The sequence below is a fragment of the Notolepis coatsorum genome (assembly GCF_963971535.1).
Source record: "Notolepis coatsorum genome assembly, chromosome: 3".
Lineage (NCBI taxonomy): Eukaryota > Metazoa > Chordata > Actinopteri > Aulopiformes > Paralepididae > Notolepis > Notolepis coatsorum.
This window is the reverse complement of record NC_140167.1, coordinates 120,830,433-120,852,964: the sequence shown is the minus strand read 5'-3', so window position 1 is coordinate 120,852,964 and position 22,532 is coordinate 120,830,433. Positions and strand designations below refer to the sequence as shown.

At 43.9% G+C, this 22,532-nt stretch overlaps 2 protein-coding genes across 2 annotated transcripts in view; one reads left to right on the top strand and one right to left on the bottom strand.

Moving 5' to 3' along the window:
* fdxacb1 (ferredoxin-fold anticodon binding domain containing 1) overlaps positions 1 to 7,695 on the bottom strand; it is a 32,081-nt gene extending 24,386 nt beyond the window's left edge. Inside the window, exons 1-3 of the mRNA XM_084309968.1 lie at positions 7,636 to 7,695; positions 7,043 to 7,220; positions 3,774 to 3,930 (exon numbers count right to left, since the gene is read on the bottom strand). Of these exons, the coding sequence (XP_084166094.1) occupies positions 3,774 to 3,930; positions 7,043 to 7,220 (335 nt within the window). The 5' untranslated portion in view covers positions 7,636 to 7,695. The remainder of the gene's footprint in view (positions 1 to 3,773; positions 3,931 to 7,042; positions 7,221 to 7,635) is intronic.
* An 858-nt stretch (positions 7,696 to 8,553) lies between these two features.
* ufc1 (ubiquitin-fold modifier conjugating enzyme 1) lies at positions 8,554 to 21,663 on the top strand. The gene is made up of 6 exons (XM_084309973.1): positions 8,554 to 8,678; positions 9,804 to 9,871; positions 11,053 to 11,116; positions 11,476 to 11,552; positions 12,057 to 12,147; positions 20,666 to 21,663. Exons 1-6 carry the CDS (start codon positions 8,556 to 8,558, stop codon positions 20,744 to 20,746), a joined length of 504 nt encoding a protein of 167 aa, XP_084166099.1. The 5' UTR covers positions 8,554 to 8,555; the 3' UTR covers positions 20,747 to 21,663.
* The last annotated feature ends 869 nt before the right edge of the window (positions 21,664 to 22,532 follow it).

Genomic DNA, 22,532 nt, shown 5'->3' with positions numbered 1-22,532 from the left:
TAATATTTGGTTATGTGTGGCTTTCTGGAAAACAATAAATGTTTTAGGCACCCCTGCGATCGTCACACTTTTTCTGTTACAAACTGACCCCGGCCCCCACCAGAGAAGGGAAAAGTTATGTGGCCCTCACAGGAAAAAGTTTGGGGATCCCTGCTGTAGATGAACAACAATTTATTGAACTGGAACTTTGAGACACATGAGCACTGGGATTGATATATGTTCTCTCTTCCACTCCTCTCCTATCTCATCCTGTCCTCTTCTCTCCACACCTCCCCTCTTGTGTCTGCTCCTGTCTTCTCTTCCTACTCTTCTCAACTCCTCTCCACTCTTCTCCCTTTTCCTCCCGTCATCCTCTACTCTCTTATCCTCCTCTTCTTCTCCTCTTTCATCTTCGCCCCTCTTCTCTTCCTCCTCCCTCTTTCCTTCTGTGCCTTCCTGGCTCCTCCCCCTCTCCACTCCTCTTCCTCCTCTCTACAGTCTGAAGATCTGAATGGTCATGATCAATGATTTTTCAAAAATGTCTCACCCCAAATGTTCCTATTATTAGTATCATTTATTTAACGAAAAAAGAAAAAAATATCACAAAATAGTTCAAAGTAGAACAAGACTAGACTGGTCATGTCAACTAGTATAGAAGTAATGTCACAGCCTAATGTGAAAATGTATTGGTAGTTAGCTAGCAATGCAAGCTAGCCAACACTAGCTAGTTAGTTAGCAAGCTCAATGTTGGCTAGCAAGATTGTACTGCATGTGCTTGCTAACCATCAACACTTTCTTCGCCAGGCTTATGTACATCATTATACCCCTCTCTGCCAGCTCTATTTGTCTATGGAGAAGTTCCCCTTCTTTGCAGGGCTATAACTTTTTAAATTGTATTGCTAAATTGACATTACTATGGCCCATTCAACGTCAATTATCTATCGTTCAGGACGTAGGAACGTTATACTTTTTCATTCACATATGCATACTAAAATACGGTCTAAAGTATAAATATGTTTTTATCGTTTTCTGCAGCTTTCTCCAGAACGTGATTTATAGCCCTAAATGCATTATATTGATGATCAAATACAGTTTGATAGCGATCTGCGCGAGATAAAAAATTTCAAATGGACGTGCTTCTAGAAGTTACTACTTATCATCTGATGTTGACCGGGGGGGGGGGGGGAGGGGGGGGTCGTTTATAATTCCGTGGCCAACGTTAGATGATTCATCTAGTGTGGGTGATATGATCATTAGAGCAGTTTATATCGAACACGTTAAAAAAAACGCTGAAACTCACCGTAGCGTCCTCGTAGCGTTGGGCGATGAGCAAAAATATTCCTATTATGGGATGTTGAAATATGCTATCCATCTCCAGGTTGTTTAACACTTTGGTTGCCTAAGGTTAAATTAATGATATACCATAGATTGCCAGCGCTATTTGTCTATGGAGAAAGTCCCCTTCTTTGCAGGGCTATAACTTTTTAAATTCTATTGCTACATTGCCATTATTAGGGCCCATTCAAAGTCCTATATGTATTGTTCATTGTGTAGCAACGTTAAACTTTTTCATTCACATATTCATAGTAAAGTATGGTCTAATGTATAAGTATGTTTTCATCTCTTTCTGCAGCTTTCTCCAGAACGTGATATATAGCCCCAAATGCATTATATTGATGATGAAATACAGTTTGATGGCAATCAGCGCGATATAAAAAATTCCAACTAGACGTACTTCTAGAAGTTACTACACGTCATCTGATGTTGACCGGATGGGCGAGGGGGCGTTTATAATTCCGTGGGCAGCGTTATACCAATCATCTAATGTGGGTCAAATGTTGATAATATCAGTTATTATCGAAGACGGTAACGTTACACGCTGAAACTCACCCCAGTCTCCGCGCGCCGTTGGGCGATCATCGTCGAGTAGAAATTTTATCATTATGGGATATATTATTACCCGGTCCATCTCCAGCTTGTATAATGGTATATACGTCCAAATCATGTTGTTTATCGAGTTATTGGCAATCGATCGCTATGTAGAGTGACGAGCTAGTCACGGGACATGTACCGAGTGGCCGGAAGCAATACGGACGTCTAGCAAAACCTCTAGTGCGCTTCCTGTTAAGCGCTTGCGCCGATCGGCCACCAGATGGCGCTCCTGAACCGCCAGAGAGCTCAGTGGGTCCTGCTGGTGAATCTCAGGCCAGCGGAGGGACATTATGAATCCGATCGCAGATTTTTGAAATATTGATATAAAGACGACGTACAGCGTCCCCCTGCAACTTTAGCATGGCCAGCAAAGACGTCTAAAGACGCCCCCTGGCAGTCAAAGTGTTAATAGTATATACGTCCAAATCATGTTGTTTATCGAGTTATTGGTAACGGATTGCTATCCATTGTGTCTAGCTCGAGTCCCGGGACTATTAGCGAGTGATCGGACCGAATTTGGATGAGCACCAGCTTCCGTTTCCGGTTTCCGGTTTGGGCGATCCACCGATCGGCCACCAGATGGCGCTCTTGAACCGTTGGAGAGTTGAGATGGGATCAACAGTAGATCTCAAGTCTCCGGGGGAGAAATACGATTGCGATCACAGATTTTTGAAATATTGATCTCAATGACGTGTTACGGCGTCATTGGCAGAATTAGCATGGCGGGGAATGACGAGTTTAGGCGTCCTTGGCAGAGAAAGTGTTAATGAATCCAAATTCAAAACAAACTCCCTTAAATGTGGTGAATAACACGGTTTTAGGAAAAGTCAATGAGTGAAATAGTACATATGGGGATCAAACATAGTTCTAGTATTTAAAAGCAAGGAAAAAATTACCTCAACAATTCTAGTGTAAGCTGCTAGCTAGCAAGATTGCACTGCTTACTAACTAACGTTGATACACCCAGGTTTACCACACAGTTAAAACACAGCTACTTGCATAAGAAGTTTCACTGTAGATGTCAAGGCTCCTGTGTTGGCTGGGAAATGCATGTATTTGACCGTTCTATTGAGATCGCAAGTAACGGTTCTCGGTTATTATTCCAGAAGTCCACCAATCCGAAACTATACTTTTAAAGTCCATATCACCAGGTTGCCTGCATCAATTCCAACATCCAATATACCAGATATGATGCCAAGAGCATGCTCTACAACATGGGATCATCCGGGACAACTGTTTCAATTTCCATGTAAGTGTTCACTTTTGCTCAATTTCCATGACTTTTCCATATCTGGAAAATGAAAAAATAAATTCCACGTTTTCCAGGTACCGTGGGAACCCTGAACACTGGAGCAGATATTTGTCATATTTTCTCTTACCTTTTATTAAGTTTGGGGAAATAATTATACTAGAGCCTACTAGAGTGGAAACCTCTCTGCTGGTGTAGCAGTCAGAGTTTGTAGCTGAGTAGTACCGGTATGTTTTGAGAACATTCCCAATTCTTCTTGACCTCTTGTGTCTGCATTAAGATAAGCTGAGACATACTATTGTGTCTGCAACTCTGCATTGAGATAAACTGAGACTTACTCTTGTGTTTGCATGGAGATACGCTGAGATGTACTATTGTGTCTGCATTGAGATAAACTGAGACTTACTATTGTGTCTGCATTGAGATAAACTGAGACTTACTCTTGTGTTTGCATGGAGATACGCTGAGATGTACTATTGTGTCTGCATTGAGATAAACTGAGACTTACTATTGTGTCTGCATTGAGATAAACTGAGACTTACTCTTGTGTCTGCATTGAGATAAGGTGAGACTCACTCTTGTGTCTGCATTGAGATAAGCTGAGACTTTGTACCTGAGAAAGAAGTTCTTCAGAAGTTCACGGTTCTTCTTGACGCCACTCTTGCGTCCGCAGTGAGGAAAGTTGAAGATGACACGGTCAAAATCTAAGCCTTGCAGACACGGGCATTCTTCAAGCCTTGTACAATCCACCTCGAAGAACACCAAGCCACCTTATAAATATACAACACACACAAAGTAGAAAATGGTAGGTATGTATTATTATAATTAATAATGGCATACATTATATTAGCAGCAGTAGCAATAATAGTAGTAGTAGCGGCGGCATCAACAACAGTAGCAGTAAAAGTAGTGGCAGTAGCAGGTATTAGTACTCTATTAATAGTAGATAATAGTTTTCTAGTAGTAGAAGCTGCAATAGCAGTAATAGTAATTGTAGATGTAGTAGTAGTAATAGCAGCAGCAGCGGTGGTAGTAGTAGTTGTAGTAGTAATAGTAGCCCCAGCAGTAGTAGTAGTAGGCCTATATTAGCAGTAGTAAGATAAGATAAGATTATCCTTTAGTAATCCCCTTGGGGAAATGTGTTTGAAATCTTGTCAAAGCAGCATGGGGGGGGGGGGGGGTACAGAGCTTCACAGTCCTATACAGTCCAGTATCTATATACAGGGGCGTATCTCCCGCGGGGGACATTGGAATGTGTCCCCCGCATTTTTTCAGAATGCAGTTATGTCCCCCCCCCCTTCTGACTACCTGTCCTATTATTATGCAAAGAGGAGTAGATGGGGGTCGCATTCTTGCCCTTGCCTAGAGCTAAACCAGCAGCAGTGACGACACCAGCAGTGTGCGTGTGTGTGTGTGCAGTGGTGCGTTCCTGAAGTCAACTGGGATTGCACTCGCTATTTGCATATCAATAGCGCCGGTCGTCAGGTGTGTTAAATACGACCGGCGCTATTGATATGCAAATAGCGAGTACTTATCTGGGCAGTGAACAGTGATGTACCTGAACGCGTTCAATGAACGATCGTTCATGAACGCGTTCGTATTTTGGGCGAACGTGAACTGAACGTACTGATTATCCGCTAAATGAGCGTAATTGAGAACGCGTTCATTCTCAGCGCTGTGTACCGGAGTTCAAAAGTGCGTTCATTCTCAGCACTGTTATAACGGCGTTCAAAGATGTGCCAGATTTCATATGTATTTCAGCCGAAAACCCAGTTAAAATACACCGTAAACAGGCTTTAAAATTATGTGGAAAACCAACCGATCTGGCAACGCGCCTGTCAACCCCTGCTACGTCATCAGACTCATCACAACAACAGCTGAATCTGCGTCTGCAAGCAGAAGCTGAGCAGCACTCGCTCAGAGAACTCTACCTCTTGACGTCGGTGCTTGGGGATTTAAAATAGTTTAACGTTAAAGTCAGTACTGACTCAGACGGAAACAATCTAACGTTTGTCTGTAAACTTTGTCCACCCGGTTTGAAGAAGCAAGTCCCCACATTGACGCGACCGCGACGACGTCGACAGCAACATTGAGAATATGCAAACGTCCTGTTTTAGTTTTCATAATAAAGACAATTCAAGCAAAGTTGTTCCTCATGTTTTTTAAAATATACTGTAGAGATGAAAGTTGCAGTGTGGACTGAATGCGCGGTGGCAAAGCGTTATGGAAATGCCAGTATTCTGATTGCTGTCTGTGTGGTTCAATATTTTTTTTAAATAATAGTTTGCAGCAACGTATTGAAAAAAGAACTAACAAAATGGGCCGTTCAATATCTCCTTTAAATATGTTCGAAATGTCAAACAGACCTGGGTACCTACAGGCTACAGTCTATCACTACTTTTGGGAATCTAAGTGTTTATCCAGGTTCTGGGGCCAAGTGATTGATTGATTGAACACTTTATTAACATATTGCAGAATGGGTACAGTATAGTACAGCTCAGTCATGAATTGAAAATGGGGGACCCTGATGTAAACAAGACGAAAGTCTTTCTCTGGTCTGCATCCCCTTAACAATTGTATGTATTGAGCTGTACTGTATCAGGGTCCCCCATTTTCAATTAATCAGGACATACATGACATACAGATAGACCAGGGGTGGGCAATTATTTTTCCCGGGGGGCCGAATGAGCAACTGAAAATATGTTGGGGGGCCGGGCCAAAATTCCAAACTCAATTATGCATAATATACATTTTATTTCTATATAAAAAGCAGTAAATGGCATTGTTTTGACCCCTGGTAAGAGTGTATGTTATTATTTGGCAATTAAAAGGTGAGGTTAGCTTTCAAAAATATCATTTATTCAAATAGAATTTATTTCCAAAATGATAAACAAAATGTGAAACATTAATAACAAAGGGCATTTTGAGTTTCATATACTATTGAAACAAGGATTTTCTTAGCTTTCTAAAGACATCACATCATCTTATAGCAAAAATAAACAAGACATGTCACTGAACTGTGTAAAGAAAAGTGTCCCAGTTTTGTAGCCTTTTTTACTTTACATGCCTATATTAAACATTTAATGTTTTCAGAACTGTGCAAAAAAAAGAAAAAAAAATATCAAGTGTCCCATTTCACTTGTTATATTTCCACGTTTTAGTGTTCTTCAGTTCTTTTTTTTTCATTCAGTGTGAGAAATCCAGTCTCTGTTGAGCTTTAACAAGTCCATCAAAGTCAGGTTGCATGTCTGAGGTGGAGATGCGAAGCACAGCTGCCAGATGTTCATCAGTGAGAGAGGGTCTGTACCTGGACTTGGTAAACGTCATGACTGAGAATGTCTGTTCACATATGTAGGTGGATCCAAAGAGAACCAACATCTTCTGAGCATGTCTCCTAAGCGTATACTGTGCGTGTGAACGTTGACATAAAAAAAAAAAAAGTAAAAAAAGAAAAGAAAAAAAAAATATTAAAAAAGAATTTATTTTTTATTTTTTTTATTATCATGTAATCTTTCGCGGGCCGGTCAGAATCATCCCGCGGGCCGGATCCGGCCCGCGGGCCGTACAATGCCCAGGTCTGAGATAGACAGTACTGCTACATCTATACATTTATGACATACCAGATTTGCAAATACAGTACTGTTTGTGATACAAAAAAGATACAAAAAATGCGGTATTGCACCCCTGGTATTTAAAAAAAATCTAGGTAACCCCCCCCCCCCCAGCGACGTCCCTCGCCACGCCCACAAATCTGTCCCCCGCACACCTGGAGAGAGAGTTACGCCACTGTCTATATATACACTATAGATACAATATAAAATATAAATACAATCATGGTTATTCTATAATAGTAGTAACAGTAATATCCTCCACACAGTATACCTGAATCTCTGATAATCTTGATGTTGTTGGCTGCACCTTCGTGTTGTATGGCCTCCTCCTGGCTTTGGAGGCAAGTCGCTGTGATGTTGGCACTCTCTGAACACGAAGACTGACACAAAGTGGACGAAAACGAGAAATTTCCCTCTCCAACCAGGAGAACCGTTTGGGGAGTTGACATCTGGATAATTTACAATTTTATGAACTTTAGAGCATTCCATTTTTAAATTGCAACCAATACACACCAAATTAGAAATGTAAGTTATTTATTTATGGAATATTACTCAGAGACAAACATAGTAGCATTTCAACAAAGAGGTAAGAGGGCAAGATTAGGCATTTATGGCAGGGGTTCATTGCCTTGTTCAAAGAAACTTAGAACGGAATGGACAGTGGTGACCTTCCAACTAAATATTAATTACGCGATGCAGCCCTCTAATAAAAGTGTTACAACGACGTCATACCAGACACCAGTCAAGATTTACTAGCATTTGGCTGTTGGTTGGAGTTAATTTCCCACACTGGCTTGCACGATAGTTGCAGTAACGTCAATATACAATTGTAATTCTGACCAAAATAGCAAAATACGAACTTACCTGGATTGCTTATAAACCACGTTTCACCCTGTAAATATGATCCCTTGTTGTTGTTCCGATGGGAAACAGAAACTCAGACAAAACCGTTCCGTGTCAAGCGAGAGAAAATAGACTTCCAGTCAAACGAGTTTTCTTCAAAATAAAAGCCCAGAAATGTACACTTGTTTGAAAATATGTTAAACATGTCAAAATCATATCAAATTAATAATCATATAAAATAATGTACATTGAAAATGTTATACATATTCCATATGAATTATATATTCCATATTTTATCCTGTTTTTACATTTGTCATTTGCTAGTCTGACATAACCAGACCGCAAGTCTCTCACTATAGTGTGGAGAAAGATATGGCTATGCGAGAATGCGTTGTTGATTGGTCATTGTCACAACTGAAAAGAAAAACTAAATTGACATAGGGGAGTGTGTTTCTTCAACAACCATGCAATGGGCACTGGCTTTGGCAAATCATAATCTACAGAGTGAGCAAACATTGGGGAGTGGTTGGTACTCAAGAACACTTCAACCCAGATGGTCACATTGGGGATTCACAAAAAACGTCTCATGTACAGCGTTATGCACTGTGTCCAATGGGCAGTTAAAAGGTGGAGCGTGAGGTCCAATGAGGTCAAATTTGGGTTATGGTACATTGGTTAGGGGTGTGTTACCAGAGTGATGGGATGAGAATGAGATACCATGTTTTAGAGAGTCCCAGTCACATGTTGGACTGAACCTGCAATTTTACGGCTTCAAAGAGACAAATCCCATCATATTATACTTATACCCCATAAATGTGATAATGTTCAGGAAAAAAACCTACTACCAGGTCTGTCATCGTGAGACTATTCTAAAAACATGACCTTTATTTTGGAAGATACGGGCTACTTCAGAACGGAAGTCTTATTTTCGCAGCGGAAACATGGCTGATGTCGCAACGCGTAAAGCTGTGTCAGAAATCCCTCTTTTAAAGACAAACTCCGGGCCCAGAGACAAGGAGTTGTGGGTTCAACGACTACGAGAGGAGTACCTGGCATTAATAAAGGTGAACATAGAGGCGCCGAGACCTAACCGAGCCGGTGTGGTGTTATTTAGCTATTCTTACCGGCCGGGGCAAAAGCAAACGAGGGGTCTGTCAATAACGTTGCACACGGGGAGCCAGTTAAACTCTGACGTGTACAGCACGTGACACTTCGTGGTGTGTTTAGGACAGCTAACATTAAATGGACAGAAATGTTATTAATCAAACGTTTCCAGGTTGTTTTATTTAAATGTTTGGTTTTCAGACTCTCGAAATAACATTTTCAAAACAAAATGTTTCTAAACTGATTATCTTGTTGAACTGTTGATAGTCTATTCAGCATGCATTAGGCCTACGTTGTTTTAATGTAAGCCTACAAGATGTGAACAGAACTGTACAGGAAAATGTATTCAAGTTAACATTCATTTTAAAATACATTTACCAATGTTGGATAGGTATACTGATGACATTGACTTAAATGTTTTTTCAGCTTTTTAGTTTGAGAGATAAGTAATTATTAATCCATTCATAAAGTATAGCACATGTACACTTTACTGTTAAATCATTGTGAGGCACTTTTGAAATCAAACAGCACTGATCTGTAAATTGAACATCATAACAGATATTTTGACATATCACATAGATGGGTAAACACAGCTGTAGTGTGTACCTAATAATCTTAATATTGGTGTCAAATTCATGTCATGATGATGAATTGAAAATGGGGGACCCTGATGTAAACGAGACGAAAGTCTCTGGTCTGCAACCCCTTAACAATTGTGTGTATTGAGCCGTACTGTATTGTACCCATTCTGCAATCTGTTAATAGTTTTCAATCAATCAACACCTAAAGGACCCGCTACTTATAGAGTTATGTTTACTCGTCTATCTAAATCAAAATGTCTAATGTTTAGAGTCAAATTACGTCTTTAATAGAAATGTATTGCCTTAAATCTGTATGCTCTAGTGCTCTACTTTGGACCAAGTCTCTATGAAGTGTGTTCTCTATTCAAGGCTACACTACTCTTGAGAGCACCAGATGGGCCTACAGTTCCCTTTTGTGTGGGTTGGTTGGAGCGTGTTGAAACCTCTCCCTTAAAGTCAAAATGTCTGCTGTGAAAATGGCCTTTTTGTACTTGTTTTCAACAGTATGTGGAGAACAACAAGACAGCTGATAATGACTGGTTCCGCCTTGAGTCCAATAAAGAGGGCACTAGGTATGTTAACTCTTTCAGTGCCAGCAGGGGGCACACGAATTACTGCTTGAATGCCCACCATCCACTTCAATGTTAGCGCTAAAAATGCCTAATCTATATTTTAAATTATGGCTATGTGTCTAATCTGCCCGTCGCTTATCAATGACTCGTTTTCCAGTCAACATTGTCGAAGCGGATTGTTTTTTTATGGGTTCATTCTCATTTTATAGCATCTTGAAAAGCCCTCGTTTTCAAGGAAAATAAAAAGATTCCATAATAAACGGAATATTCTAGAATACACAAACGTTCTCATTTTTCGGCCTATTTATGAATCGTTTTCAAATAAACACTAGATTATCGATAGTATATGTGTACGTATATGCACGCTATATAGGTGATCTGATCTGATATATTTCCTGATCGCTCGCACAGCCAAACAGCCAGATCACACATAGGGGAAAAGCTTATATCTCCGTATAAACAGGTCTGATTATCCTAAGACTGGTAAAATAGATTCCTTACCTGAGATCAGATGTTATCCAAAAAGATTATTCCAATTCCTGATCGCCATTCCAAAAATCGATCGCTTTTATTGATCCAACGCTACATACTGTAAACACATATTCCACGCTGTTCCGATGGTCCACAATGACTGGGATCATCTCCGGTTACATGCGTGAGAAGTAAAATGTGGAATCCGGATTTTTCTTTTCTCATCCATTTTCATTGAGTCCATTCCAAAAGGGTGCATTACCATCTGGGAGACGATAGGGGGCGGTTTTTTCACATCTGAGCTCCTACGGGTTGATGAAATATGAATTCAGATCGCTAATAAAAAAAATAAAACGCTAATAATCGTGGTGGGCATTCAGGCGTCGGGCTGATAACACGTTATCACATTTTGGGCATTCAAAGAGTTAATTGAACCCTATCTGGGCTGCTCCACTAAACACATTAGTGCAGCTAGCTAACTCAACGACTTGTCCAATGGCTCTGAAAATATATTTATATCAATGCATTCATAATTTTTTTTACACCCATATGTAAAATATACATATATACAATATATATATATCAGCAACTATTGTTATGGACTGACATGATAAAGTATATCGTCATTAAAAAAAATTGGCCCAGCCCTGCCTAGACAAACATTTTGACCGTTGGCTTAATGTCCACAATCTTTCTTTCTCGTTTCACAGGTGGTTTGGCAAGTGCTGGTACATCCACGACCTCCTGAAGTATGAGTTCGACATTGAATTTGATGTGAGTCCACCATATCCCCACATCTAGCCTATGTCCAAAAGATTATATTGCATAGCCAGGAACAAGGTGAAAGAGTCTGGTGAGGTTATTTGAGTGACAGAGGGGGTTTGGTACGTTTTTAGCAGACGGGTAATATAGCAGACGGGTACTGTTCTGGTCTGAGCACTCGTTTTTAATAAGAGCATTCATGTAGAAGTTCTGTTGTTTTGGTGCTCTGCCCTCTGCTCAGCAAGTGAAACATCCTCAAACCACTGAGATTTAGAGCATGTGTCTTGTCTGTCTCTCTGTCCTCTCTATATGTAATGTATATGTATATCAAGGCTCATCACTCATGGTTCTCATGATTTTTGATTTGTTAGATTCCTGTGACATATCCGACCACTGCGCCTGAGGTCGCCATTCCAGAACTGGATGGGAAAACAGCTAAAATGTACCGGTAAGAAAACTACTACTGTGTTACTTACTAGTAGCTAGTTACCACTACTACTATTACCACACTAGTGCCCATTTTAAGAAGCCTATCTGGCTCATCATAAACTAAGAGCCATTTTCAGTCCATCCAAAAACACTTGTCAGTGTTTTGCTTTTTGATCATTTGAAGCAGAAATGTCCAGCATTTGTTATCAATGTCAGTGGAGGTCTATGGGATCCTAAACCATATATCTTAAAATCATATTTAAGTCTTTCTCTAATGTTAACTATGTTGTGAAACAAGTTGGGAAGCTGTTCATAGGGTGCTTACATGTGACATGCTTCCATACCCCCATTGTATTCACAGTAGTAATAGCTTATACAACTAAATTAAATGTCTGGATGATATGTTGAAAATAACCTTTTAATGTTTTTATTCTCAATTGACTTGCAATAGTCTTGGTGACAAATGTTAAATGTGTAACTAAAGACTTAATGATAAATGTGCCTTGTTTCTTTATTTTCAAAGGGGAGGAAAGATTTGTCTAACGGACCATTTCAAGCCACTGTGGGCCAGGAATGTGCCAAAGTTTGGGCTTGCTCACTTGATAGCTTTAGGGGTAAGTAAGTATGTTACAAAGGGTCAGATTAAACCGAATATATGTATTTATTGATTGATATATATTGCATAATATTTGTATATCGTTTGATATCCCTTGTGTATTCTTTGTACATATACACGGAATATCCCTTTAACCTACTACAGACCATAATATTTCGTTCTCTTATTGGATGGCGTGCCACCAGTGCCAGGGTCTTACCCCCAGAGTCGAGTTCAAAGCTACCGTCAAGACATGTCTGTACATGCCCGGTTCTGCCCAGGACTACGAGACAGAAATGAGGTCGGCACTAGATTGTTCGCCGTGCATATAAATATGGCGCAGGTGAATACAGAAGTAGTTCGAGTTCGAGTTGGAGTTACCCAATAAGTTGAAGCCTCACCCACGATACTCCGTGCGGTGAAGTATGGCCTGTTTGGCCCCAAATAGAGCATTGAGACCGCGTGCGAATTAATAACTGAATTGTCAGAGTTTGGCGCTATACCGTCGAGTGCGACATATTTCTATTAAGTCAGTAATAGTCTATTTGTGTATAGTGTATCGTGCGGCTAAAGTTCTACAGTGACCAGCATCACCAACGCTTCCTTGTACCAGCTAGAGTGCTTATCCAGGCTGGGCTGCTTTCATGGCGCTTTCACCCGAGGAGACCTAGACGAGAACCGTGTGGACATGTACACTGGATTAATCTACCCGACGACTACATAGCCCTTTGCGGCTGGATTATATTTGTTTTGGTCCTGTGATTTATGGAGCGGAGAATCGCCGACGCCTACACGTGTGGGATTTACCCTGTGAGGAGCCACGTCGAGTCTGCGCCTCAGAGAGCCTGAGGCCGGCTAGCTTTCTTCACTGTGGAGCTACAGTCTACGGAGAACAGCTGTATTCGTCTGTGGATCAAGAGACTATTGCACCGTCTCCTGTACTTGGAGTCTCCTTAGTCATCGTTGACCAGACTCTCTACTACCGACAGATCCTCTACCCCTGCTGGCTTACAACCGGGGGGACCCTTCCAGTATCTCCCGCTATATATTACTAGTGTACCATAGATATAATTCCCTAAGATTCAGGTTGTATAATTACCTCCTGCGTAACCAGAGAATGGACATTCATTATTGATTTGCCTACGCACATTCCTTTGCCTTATAAGCGCATCCAAAGTAAAATAGAGAAGTATATTATGTACCTTTTGCTGCAATAAATACTTAATTACCACTTTGTGTAGAACCGATTCATTGTGGGGAAGTGTTCTCATCATATACTCGTGTACGGTATGGCCAGTATAATGTACATAAGACGGTAGTGGTTTAATGATACCATACTTGATTAATACAGTCAGGGAATTGTACCCCTCAGTTACAATTGGTCCTTCGAGCCGGAGAGAATTAGCGTAATATTAATATAATATTAATATTGACATGGCCTATGATGAACACTCCACAAAACGGTTCTCCTAAAGTAGATCGCCCGCAGCGTAGACGGCAGACACCTCAGTACTTAGAGGATTACGTTGCCAATATACTACCTAGCTTTCTACAGACGGTAAACGCGGAAAAAGTAGATAGTAAAATTATGTCCGACCCTATCGACCAGGCTACCCCGCCAATAGAGGCCCTAGTGAGTTCTAACGTAACTGACCAAGCTCACGGTAGGGACCAGGAGGGACCCGACATGACTTTACCCCCCGCCAAGACCGAAGAAGTAGTCCCCGGAGAGCTCCAGGATAAAGACAGCTCTCCAGGGATGGAACTCTACCCGCTACAAGAAGAGGAGAGCACCCCGGAGATGGATCTCCAGGACTCGCCACAGGAGAACAGATCTCCAACGAGTACTGCCAGGAGCGGATCACCTCAACCAGCGTCTTCCCCCAGCGAGGCGGACAAGATGCTGGCACAGGCATTCCTCGCCAGCCTAGCAGCCTCAACAGAATGCGATCGACTCCAAGCGCAACAGACGAGCGAGCGCGAACAAGCTGCAGACGAACGAGAGCGCCTTCACGCGCAACTCCAAGCGCAAGCCCTCCGTGAACGCGAACATTCTGCAACCGAGCGAGAGCGCTTCCAGGCGCAACAAAGGAGTGAAGACGACCGCATAAAACTGGAGACCAGACGCCTCCAGACGGAAGAGAACATTGAGAGAAGCCGCGCCGATGCGCAGCACGCCGCAGCCAATGCGCAGCGCGACGCCGCCAATGCCCAGCGCGAAGCAGCGCGCGACGCCGCCCATGCCCAGCGCGAGACAGAGCGCGACCGGCTGCAGGCGCAGCTGATGGACAAATTGATCACCATGGCGACACCCCCTCTCTCCGCACGGAGCTCCCGGAGATCGTCACGACAAGGGTCTAGGACGCATTCCCCTACCCGACCAAGCGACCCGGGACCCCGCCAACAGGAGGATCCTGTCCACGTCTCCGAGCCCCCTCCCCGGCCGGTCCATACAAGACCCAGCAACCGGGAAGAACCGGACCACGCCGAGAGACTGAACAGAAGACTCCAGGTCCTAGCAGAGGAAGAGGAGGAGGAAGAGGAGGAATGTCAAGCCGACCAGCAGCAACGTACTCTGGACCAGGAGGCCCAGTACAGCCCCGACCAGCAGCAACGTACTCTGGACCAGGAGGTCCAGTACAGCCCAGAAGTCAGCCCCGAGGCACTACGCTACAAACCCCCGACTCAACTCACGGGTGAGTTTGACGCACCGCCAGCCCCGAGGAACAGCACCTGGGTACCCGACCTTCGGTACCCACCAAGTACCAGCCCAAGACGACACGCACAGGGAGACTCGCCCAGGAGGCCTCTCCCCCAACGCTCACCGATGTGCCAGTCATCCATGGCATCGTACCTTGGCACACCGACGTTCCCGGACTTCACACACGAGAACAGAGCACAGTACACAGAGCTACGAATGTGCCTAGAGACTATGCTGTCCGACGTACCAGATGAACCGTACAAGTATGCTATCCTACTCAAGCACCTGAAGGTGCCCAGAGCGCACAATATAGCGCTGGCATATTCCAGCTCTACTACCCCATACACCGCGGCTCTAGTAGCCCTCGACCAATGTTATGGACGCATATGGGACTACGTGATACAGGAGATAAGAGACATTGACCGTCTCCCCCCAGCCAGAGACAACAGAGCATTAGATGACCTCGCTATCAAGGTACAGTCCCTGGTAGGGATGCTGGGGTCCCAAAAGGAAAAGGGGATCTATGAACTGTACGCTAACTCTAATGTAGAGAGGATACTAGAGAAGCTCCCTCCCGCCCGACAAGAGCGTTTTCGGCGGCAGAGAGACTACCGCGACCCCAACGGTCCAGAGGCATCCCTCCTAGACCTATCTGAGTTCCTCGCCAGGGAGGTCAGTAGCCTACGACTCGACACGTTCGTATGGAGTGGACCAAGCCCAAGACTCGGACCTCGGGGATCAACAGATAACCGCCGGTTGGTGACCGTTATGCACCAAGCCGAATCAGTACCGCAGCACAAGAACCACAACACCCCCTCGACGAAAGAGGACCAGTGGAAGATTGAGTGCCAGTACTGTGAGGGAGAACATCGGCTGTACCAATGCGACACTTTCGGGAAGCTGACCACGGACGAGGTGAGTCAGTGGATCAAGGACCACCGCCGCTGCTTCCGCTGCGCGCGCAGCCACCTAGCAGCTGAGTGCCGCTTGAAGAAGAAGTGCAGCAGGTGCGGTGGCACCCACTTGGAGGTCCTGCATGACATCAACAGGCGTCAGCCAGGACAACAGAGTGGGCCCGTTGCGGTAATGTACCATGCCGAGGCGGTGGCACCAGCACCAAAGTTCCACCAGACCGCTCCCTGGTGTCCCGACTGCTACAGCAGACACTGGGAGTCACGGTGCGACTCGCACCATATAGATTCTGTGTCACCACAGACAGGTGACAACCCCCCCGAGACAGGAGTGCTCCACATAGACCCCAAGCAGAGCGGGACCCCCCGAGTGCTGCTCAAAGTGGTCAGAGTGCTCCTGAGCTACGAGGACAAGGTCCTGGACACTTACGCCGTCCTGGACGATGGGTCTGAAAAAACTCTCCTCCTCGCTTCCGCAGCAGCCCAGTTGGGCCTGCGGGGTGTCAAAGATACCATGACCATACGCACCATCAGAAGGGACCAGAAGACCATAAAAGGTGAAAAGGTCTCCTTCAAGATAGCAGCGGTGGACCAGCCCGAGAAGCAGTATAGTATAACCAACGTCTTCACCAGCCACGACATAGGCCTGTCTCAGTACACCTACCCCATCCCACAGCTGATGGCTAAGTATGTGCACCTACGTCAACTACCTATACCGCTTATCGACGGCGCCACACCGACCCTGCTCATCGGCTCCGACCACGCGGACCTCATTCTCCCAATTGAGGCGGCCCACATCGGACCCAAAGGATGCCCAGTCGCGGTTCAGACCCGACTGGGATGGACGCTCCAGGGCCCCCTCTACGGACTTGACAGTCAACCCACGTCTACACGCTACCTACACACAAAGGCGAGCGACACCGGCCACTCCCTCGTACAGCAGAGGCTATTGACATTAAGCGAGAGGCCCGTGAGAGAACCGTGGGCACCAGAGGGAGTTCGGAACTCCACCCCCCTCAGCTGCGCTTCAGACGTAGCTGACCTCGAACCTAGCACCCCAAGCGACTCCTTGATGGGGCGGCCGGGACCGGCCCCTCCTCAGACGGGGTACATAGCAAACAAGAGAAACAGACGGAGGAGGAGGAGGCACAGCCAAGCACAGATCAAAGCAGTCTCAGGCCCGCTTCCTCCTAAGCCCCCCTTCATCCCGTCCAGTCGTCATGACCATAGACCAGTCACTACCCCGAGCTGCGTGGCCGGCCGGCCGCGTAAGCAAAGTGACCACTGGTTCCGACGGAAAGGTCAGAGTGGCAGAAGTGCTCGTCCAAGGGCGGACCTACAACCGACCCGTGGCGAGGCTGATAGAGTCGCCAAGGCTCCCCGACTCGCTTAATGACGACCATGACCCACTGACTTTGTGAACTGCCTACCCTCACAACGGACATTGAGTAGTGGACAGTGCGGTTAATCTGTCTCTGCTTAGCTAATTAGGTGGGACTAATTAGGAGGCAGCTGTTACAAAGGGTCAGATTAAATCGAATATATGTATTTATTGATTGATATATATTGCATAATATTTGTATATCGTTTGATATCCCTTGTGTATTCTTTGTACATATACACGGAATATCCCTTTAACCTACTACAGACCATAATATTTCGTTCTCTTATTGGATGGCGTGCCACCAGCGCCAGGGTCTTACCCCCAGAGTCGAGTTCAAAGCTACCGTCAAGACATGTCTGTACATGCCCGGTTCTGCCCAGGACTACGAGACAGAAATGAGGTCGGCACTAGATTGTTCGCCGTGCATATAAATATGGCGCAGGTGAATACAGAAGTAGTTCGAGTTCGAGTTGGAGTTACCCAATAAGTTGAAGCCTCACCCACGATACTCCGTGCGGTGAAGTATGGCCTGTTTGGCCCCAAATAGAGCATTGAGACCGTGTGCGAATTAATAACTGAATTGTCAGAGTTTGGCGCTATACCGTCGAGTGCGACATATTTCTATTAAGTCAGTAATAGTCTATTTGTGTATAGTGTATAGTGTATCGTGCGGCTAAAGTTCTACAGTGACCAGCATCACCAACGCTTCCTCGTACCAGCTAGAGTGCTTATCCAGGCTGGGCTGCTTTCATGGCGCTTTTACCCGAGAGACCTAGACGAGAACCGTGTGGACATGTACACTGGATTAATCTACCCGACGACTACATAGCCCTTTGCGGCTGGATTATATTTGTTTTGGTCCTGTGATTTATGGAGCAAAGAATCGCCGACGCCTACACGTGTGGGATTTACCCTGTGAGGAGCCACGTCGAGTCTGCGCCTCAGAGAGCCTGAGGCCGGCTAGCTTTCTTCACTGTGGAGCTACAGTCTACGGAGAACAGCTGTATTCGTCTGTGGATCAAGAGACTATTGCACCGTCTCCTGTACTTGGAGTCTCCTTAGTCATCGTTGACCAGACTCTCTACTACCGACAGATCCTCTACCCCTGCTGGCTTACAACCGGGGGGACCCTTCCAGTATCTCCCGCTATATATTACTAGTGTACCATAGATATAATTCCCTAAGATTCAGGTTGTATAATTACCTCCTGCGTAACCAGAGAATGGACATTCATTATTGATTTGCCTACGCACATTCCTTTGCCTTATAAGCGCATCCAAAGTAAAATAGAGAAGTATATTATGTACCTTTTGCTGCAATAAATACTTAATTACCACTTTGTGTAGAACCGATTCATTGTGGGGAAGTGTTCTCATCATATACTTGTGTACGGTATGGCCAGTATAATGTACATAAGACGGTAGTGGTTTAATGATACCATACTTGATTAATACAGTCAGGGAATTGTACCCCTCAGTTACAAAGTATGTACAGTCAAAGGAATTGCCAGCACTCACGGAAATGTCCTTTTTTAGGTTTATTTGATTGAAGTATGTTCAGTGCCCTGTAGAATTCCTGGTACTCCATGGTACAGCAATGTATTCTGATTAAGATTTAACTTTTTAAAGTTCATACGAGTCTTTGGGAAACCTTAAGTGATCATTTGTGTGATATACATTTGCTGTCTTTCCTGCTAACAAAGCAGAGACCAACGCCCTCAATACATTCTAATGGGATTTAAAGTGTATACAGTGGACTCTCCATCAGAACACCCAAACACAGTATTTAAAGTGTGTACAGTGGACTCTCCACCAGAACACCCAAACACAGTATTTAAAGTGTGTACAGTGGACTCTCCATCAGAACACCCAAACACAGTATTTAAAGTGTGTACAGTGGACTCTCCACCAGAACACCCAAACACAGTATTTAAAGTGTGTACAGTGGACTCTCCACCAGAACACCCAAACACAGTATTTAAAGTGTGTACAGTGGACTCTCCACCAGAACACCCAAACACAGTATTTAAAGTGTATACAGTGGACTCTCCACCAGAACACCCAAACACAGTATTTAAAGTGTGTACAGTGGACTCTCCACCAGAACACCCAAACACAGTATTTAAAGTGTATACAGTGGACTCTCCACCAGAACACCCAAACACAGTATTTAAAGTGTGTACAGTGGACTCTCCACCAGAACACCCAAACACAGTATTTAAAGTGTATACAGTGGACTCTCCACCAGAACACCCAAACACAGTATTTAAAGTGTATACAGTGGACTCTCCACCAGAACACCCAAACACAGTATTTAAAGTGTATACAGTGGACTCTCCACCAGAACACCCAAACACAGTATTTAAAGTGTGTACAGTGGACTCTCCACCAGAACACCCAAACACAGTATTTAAAGTGTGTACAGTGGACTCTCCACCAGAACACCCAAACACAGTATTTAAAGTGTATACAGTGGACTCTCCACCAGAACACCCAAACACAGTATTTAAAGTGTATACAGTGGACTCTCCACCAGAACACCCAAACACAGTATTTAAAGTGTATACAGTGGACTCTCCACCAGAACACCCAAACACAGTATTTAAAGTGTGTACAGTGGACTCTCCACCAGAACACCCAAACACAGTATTTAAAGTGTGTACAGTGGACTCTCCACCAGAACACCCAAACACAGTATTTAAAGTGTATACAGTGGACTCTCCACCAGAACACCCAAACACAGTATTTAAAGTGTATACAGTGGACTCTCCATCAGAACACCCAAACACAGTATGGGATACGTAGTTGTCTTCTGAGTGTTAACTTCAACTACAGTCCCTGAGGTTTCAGAGAACATAACAATTTCTTTTCTTTTTTCCTTTTTTTTGTATCTCTCTTTCTCCGATTTTTCTGTTTTCTCCCCGTCCCAATTTAATCGTTGTGCCAATTCCCCCCCCCCCCCTCCTGGTTGTTGTGCGCATGTTCTCCTACTGGTCGGTACAAGGGAACCCTGAAGTATCCGCACGCTTCCTCCGAAAACGTGCAGCGACAGCCAGCGGCTCTCTTCTCACCTGGCAGCGAGGGCTCTCATTGGTGAAGTGTAACGCGTGGGAGGTCACGCTGCCTTCCTCAAGTCCTGCCTCCGCTGAGCAAGCGCCCAGACCTGACCTGTAGGCGTCGCTGTCCACAACGCCAGATTCCCACCCATGACTTGCCCTCCCCCTAACTCAGCCAAACGAGTTAGTATAGCGATCAGCCCAAGCCAAGGCAATGCTGACTCCGGGAGTCGAGACCGCAGCCTCTTGCATTGGTGACAAGCGCAATCTCCTCTACGCCACCTGACCGCCAGAACATAACAATTTCAATGACCTTTCCCTGTCTGGTTTCTCCATCGACTTCCACATAAAATTCAACATGATCCAAAATCAGTAATATCCCAAATCACTCAACCTTCCCTTTTTTCTATAAATAATTTTGTGCTACTTAATAACAGGGTTTGGGATACTTTGTAGTAATATGTATTCATATGTTATTTCTTGTAGCTGGGTCCATGGCTGGCAGTGGAAATTCCAGACTTGATTTCCAAAGGCATTATCGTACACAAGGAGCAGCAGAGCAGCTAAGAATGAAGGCACACATGGGGATCTACAAAGCTTGAACTTACCACCATCCACCAGCCTAATACTGGAATAGGCTACTTTACAAACCCTGTTCTAGTGGCTACCAGGGCCGCCTTCGACAACAGAAATTCTTAGTCGAGTGATGGTCATGGATTTTGTTGTTTACTCCATTTAATTGCAAGATCTATACATTTGCCTCATTATCGTCCTGGAAGAAGAGATCGTGTGTCTCAAAGGGACCTTCCTGGCTAAATAAATGATACATTAATAAAATAAAATAGAAAAAACGGATGCAGTTATGCAGAAGGACCTCTACAAATGTTGTGCTTATGAAAGACCAAAACATATTGGTAAATATTACCCTGATGCCAGAGATATGCTCATCATCTTCCAGAAATTACTTTGTTCAGGAAAATAAAACAAAAATAGACTAATAGACTAATGGACAAAGAGGGAGAAGCCCTCCCCTCGTTAATTCAAACTGTTGTTTTTCTTACAGTTGTCATATTATGGGGGGGGGGGGGGTAAAGCTCTTTTTTATTGTACATGTCGGAGTTCTAAGCACTCATTAACACCAAGGGGTGTAGCTAGTGCTGAGCTAACCCCTAGTACCCCTTGGTTTCAATGACAAAGGGCAGAAATGCTAACGAGTCATTTCATGTGATGGGTAAGAAGGACCTGATGGATCTAACAGGGAAAATGTAGTTTTCTCCCCTGGTGACCTGTACTTTGAGTATGACTAGTTGTCCTGTGTTTCCTTTCCAACCAGTCAATCATACAGCGGATCATCGCATTATTCAGAAATACTATTATCTGGAACAGATTAGTCCCTTTTTGAAAAAAAGATAAGCAATGATGTGGTTTATATTGATCAATGTAATTTGCCAATATCCATGTGTCAATAAATGTAATTTACTTTGGTCTGTCTGTGTGTAGCTCCTGTTCCCTGGCCAGAACGAGTGAATTTGTATGCATATTCCAATTAATTGGGACATTTGATAATGCTCTCTTGAGTGCATGGCACATAAAAAACCCATATCCCCAGCCAGGATAAGCTGATATCAATATGAGAAACTTAAATATGATGTGATTATATATATATATATAATTAGTTTTAATATGTCATTAGCCCGAATAGTGAGGCATGTGAACACCAATCCTGTTGACACCAAATTCCTGTAACCTTAAAACTAGGATATTGGCAAGGGTCTGGAATATTACATTTACATTGTCATTTAGCTGACCATCCAAAGCGACTTACAAGTTTTGTACGACAAGTCGGTAGGAAGGGTACAACTCTTATCAGCTGAGTAACGATGTTCAAAGTGTTCAGACTTGAGTGCTACAGTGTTGTGTTGGTGTATGTTAATATATTAGGAAGAGTGCATGACAGTAAGACGGTTAGTTTTTCTTTTTGTATTAGGTACATACATGTAAATGTGATGGAGTTGGATAAGTCTTGCACTCACTCATGTACTTTTTATTTAGCTTGATCGGCAGTCTTTGCAGCTGGAAGACCTATTTGTGACTGGGCTAGGCCCATCTGATTTTCTCTGGACCCACCTACACTCTCTGGCTATGCTTCCATAGATTTTATTAAGATTTCCCAGTCCCACTAATGAATCAATAAGCAGTCATCGGATTACCAGATGACTGCTCTACCTCCCGAGCCACTGTCGCCCCCTTAATTAAGGCAGTGACTGTCTCCCTGGCACTCAGTGTATTGTAGTGTTATGTTGGCGCTTTCCTTTTAAACCCTTCTTGTATGGCTCAGATGTCAATCTACAGG

Excerpts from the sequence above, each read along its gene's own strand:
- ufc1 (XM_084309973.1), top strand. The coding sequence starts at position 8,556 with ATGGCTGATGTCGCAACGCGTAAAGCTGTGTCAGAAATCCCTCTTTTA. Across the intron at positions 9,872-11,052 it reads TCCAATAAAGAGGGCACTAG|GTGGTTTGGCAAGTGCTGGT; the intron begins GTATGTTAACTC and ends CTCGTTTCACAG. Across the intron at positions 11,553-12,056 it reads AAAACAGCTAAAATGTACCG|GGGAGGAAAGATTTGTCTAA; the intron begins GTAAGAAAACTA and ends TTATTTTCAAAG.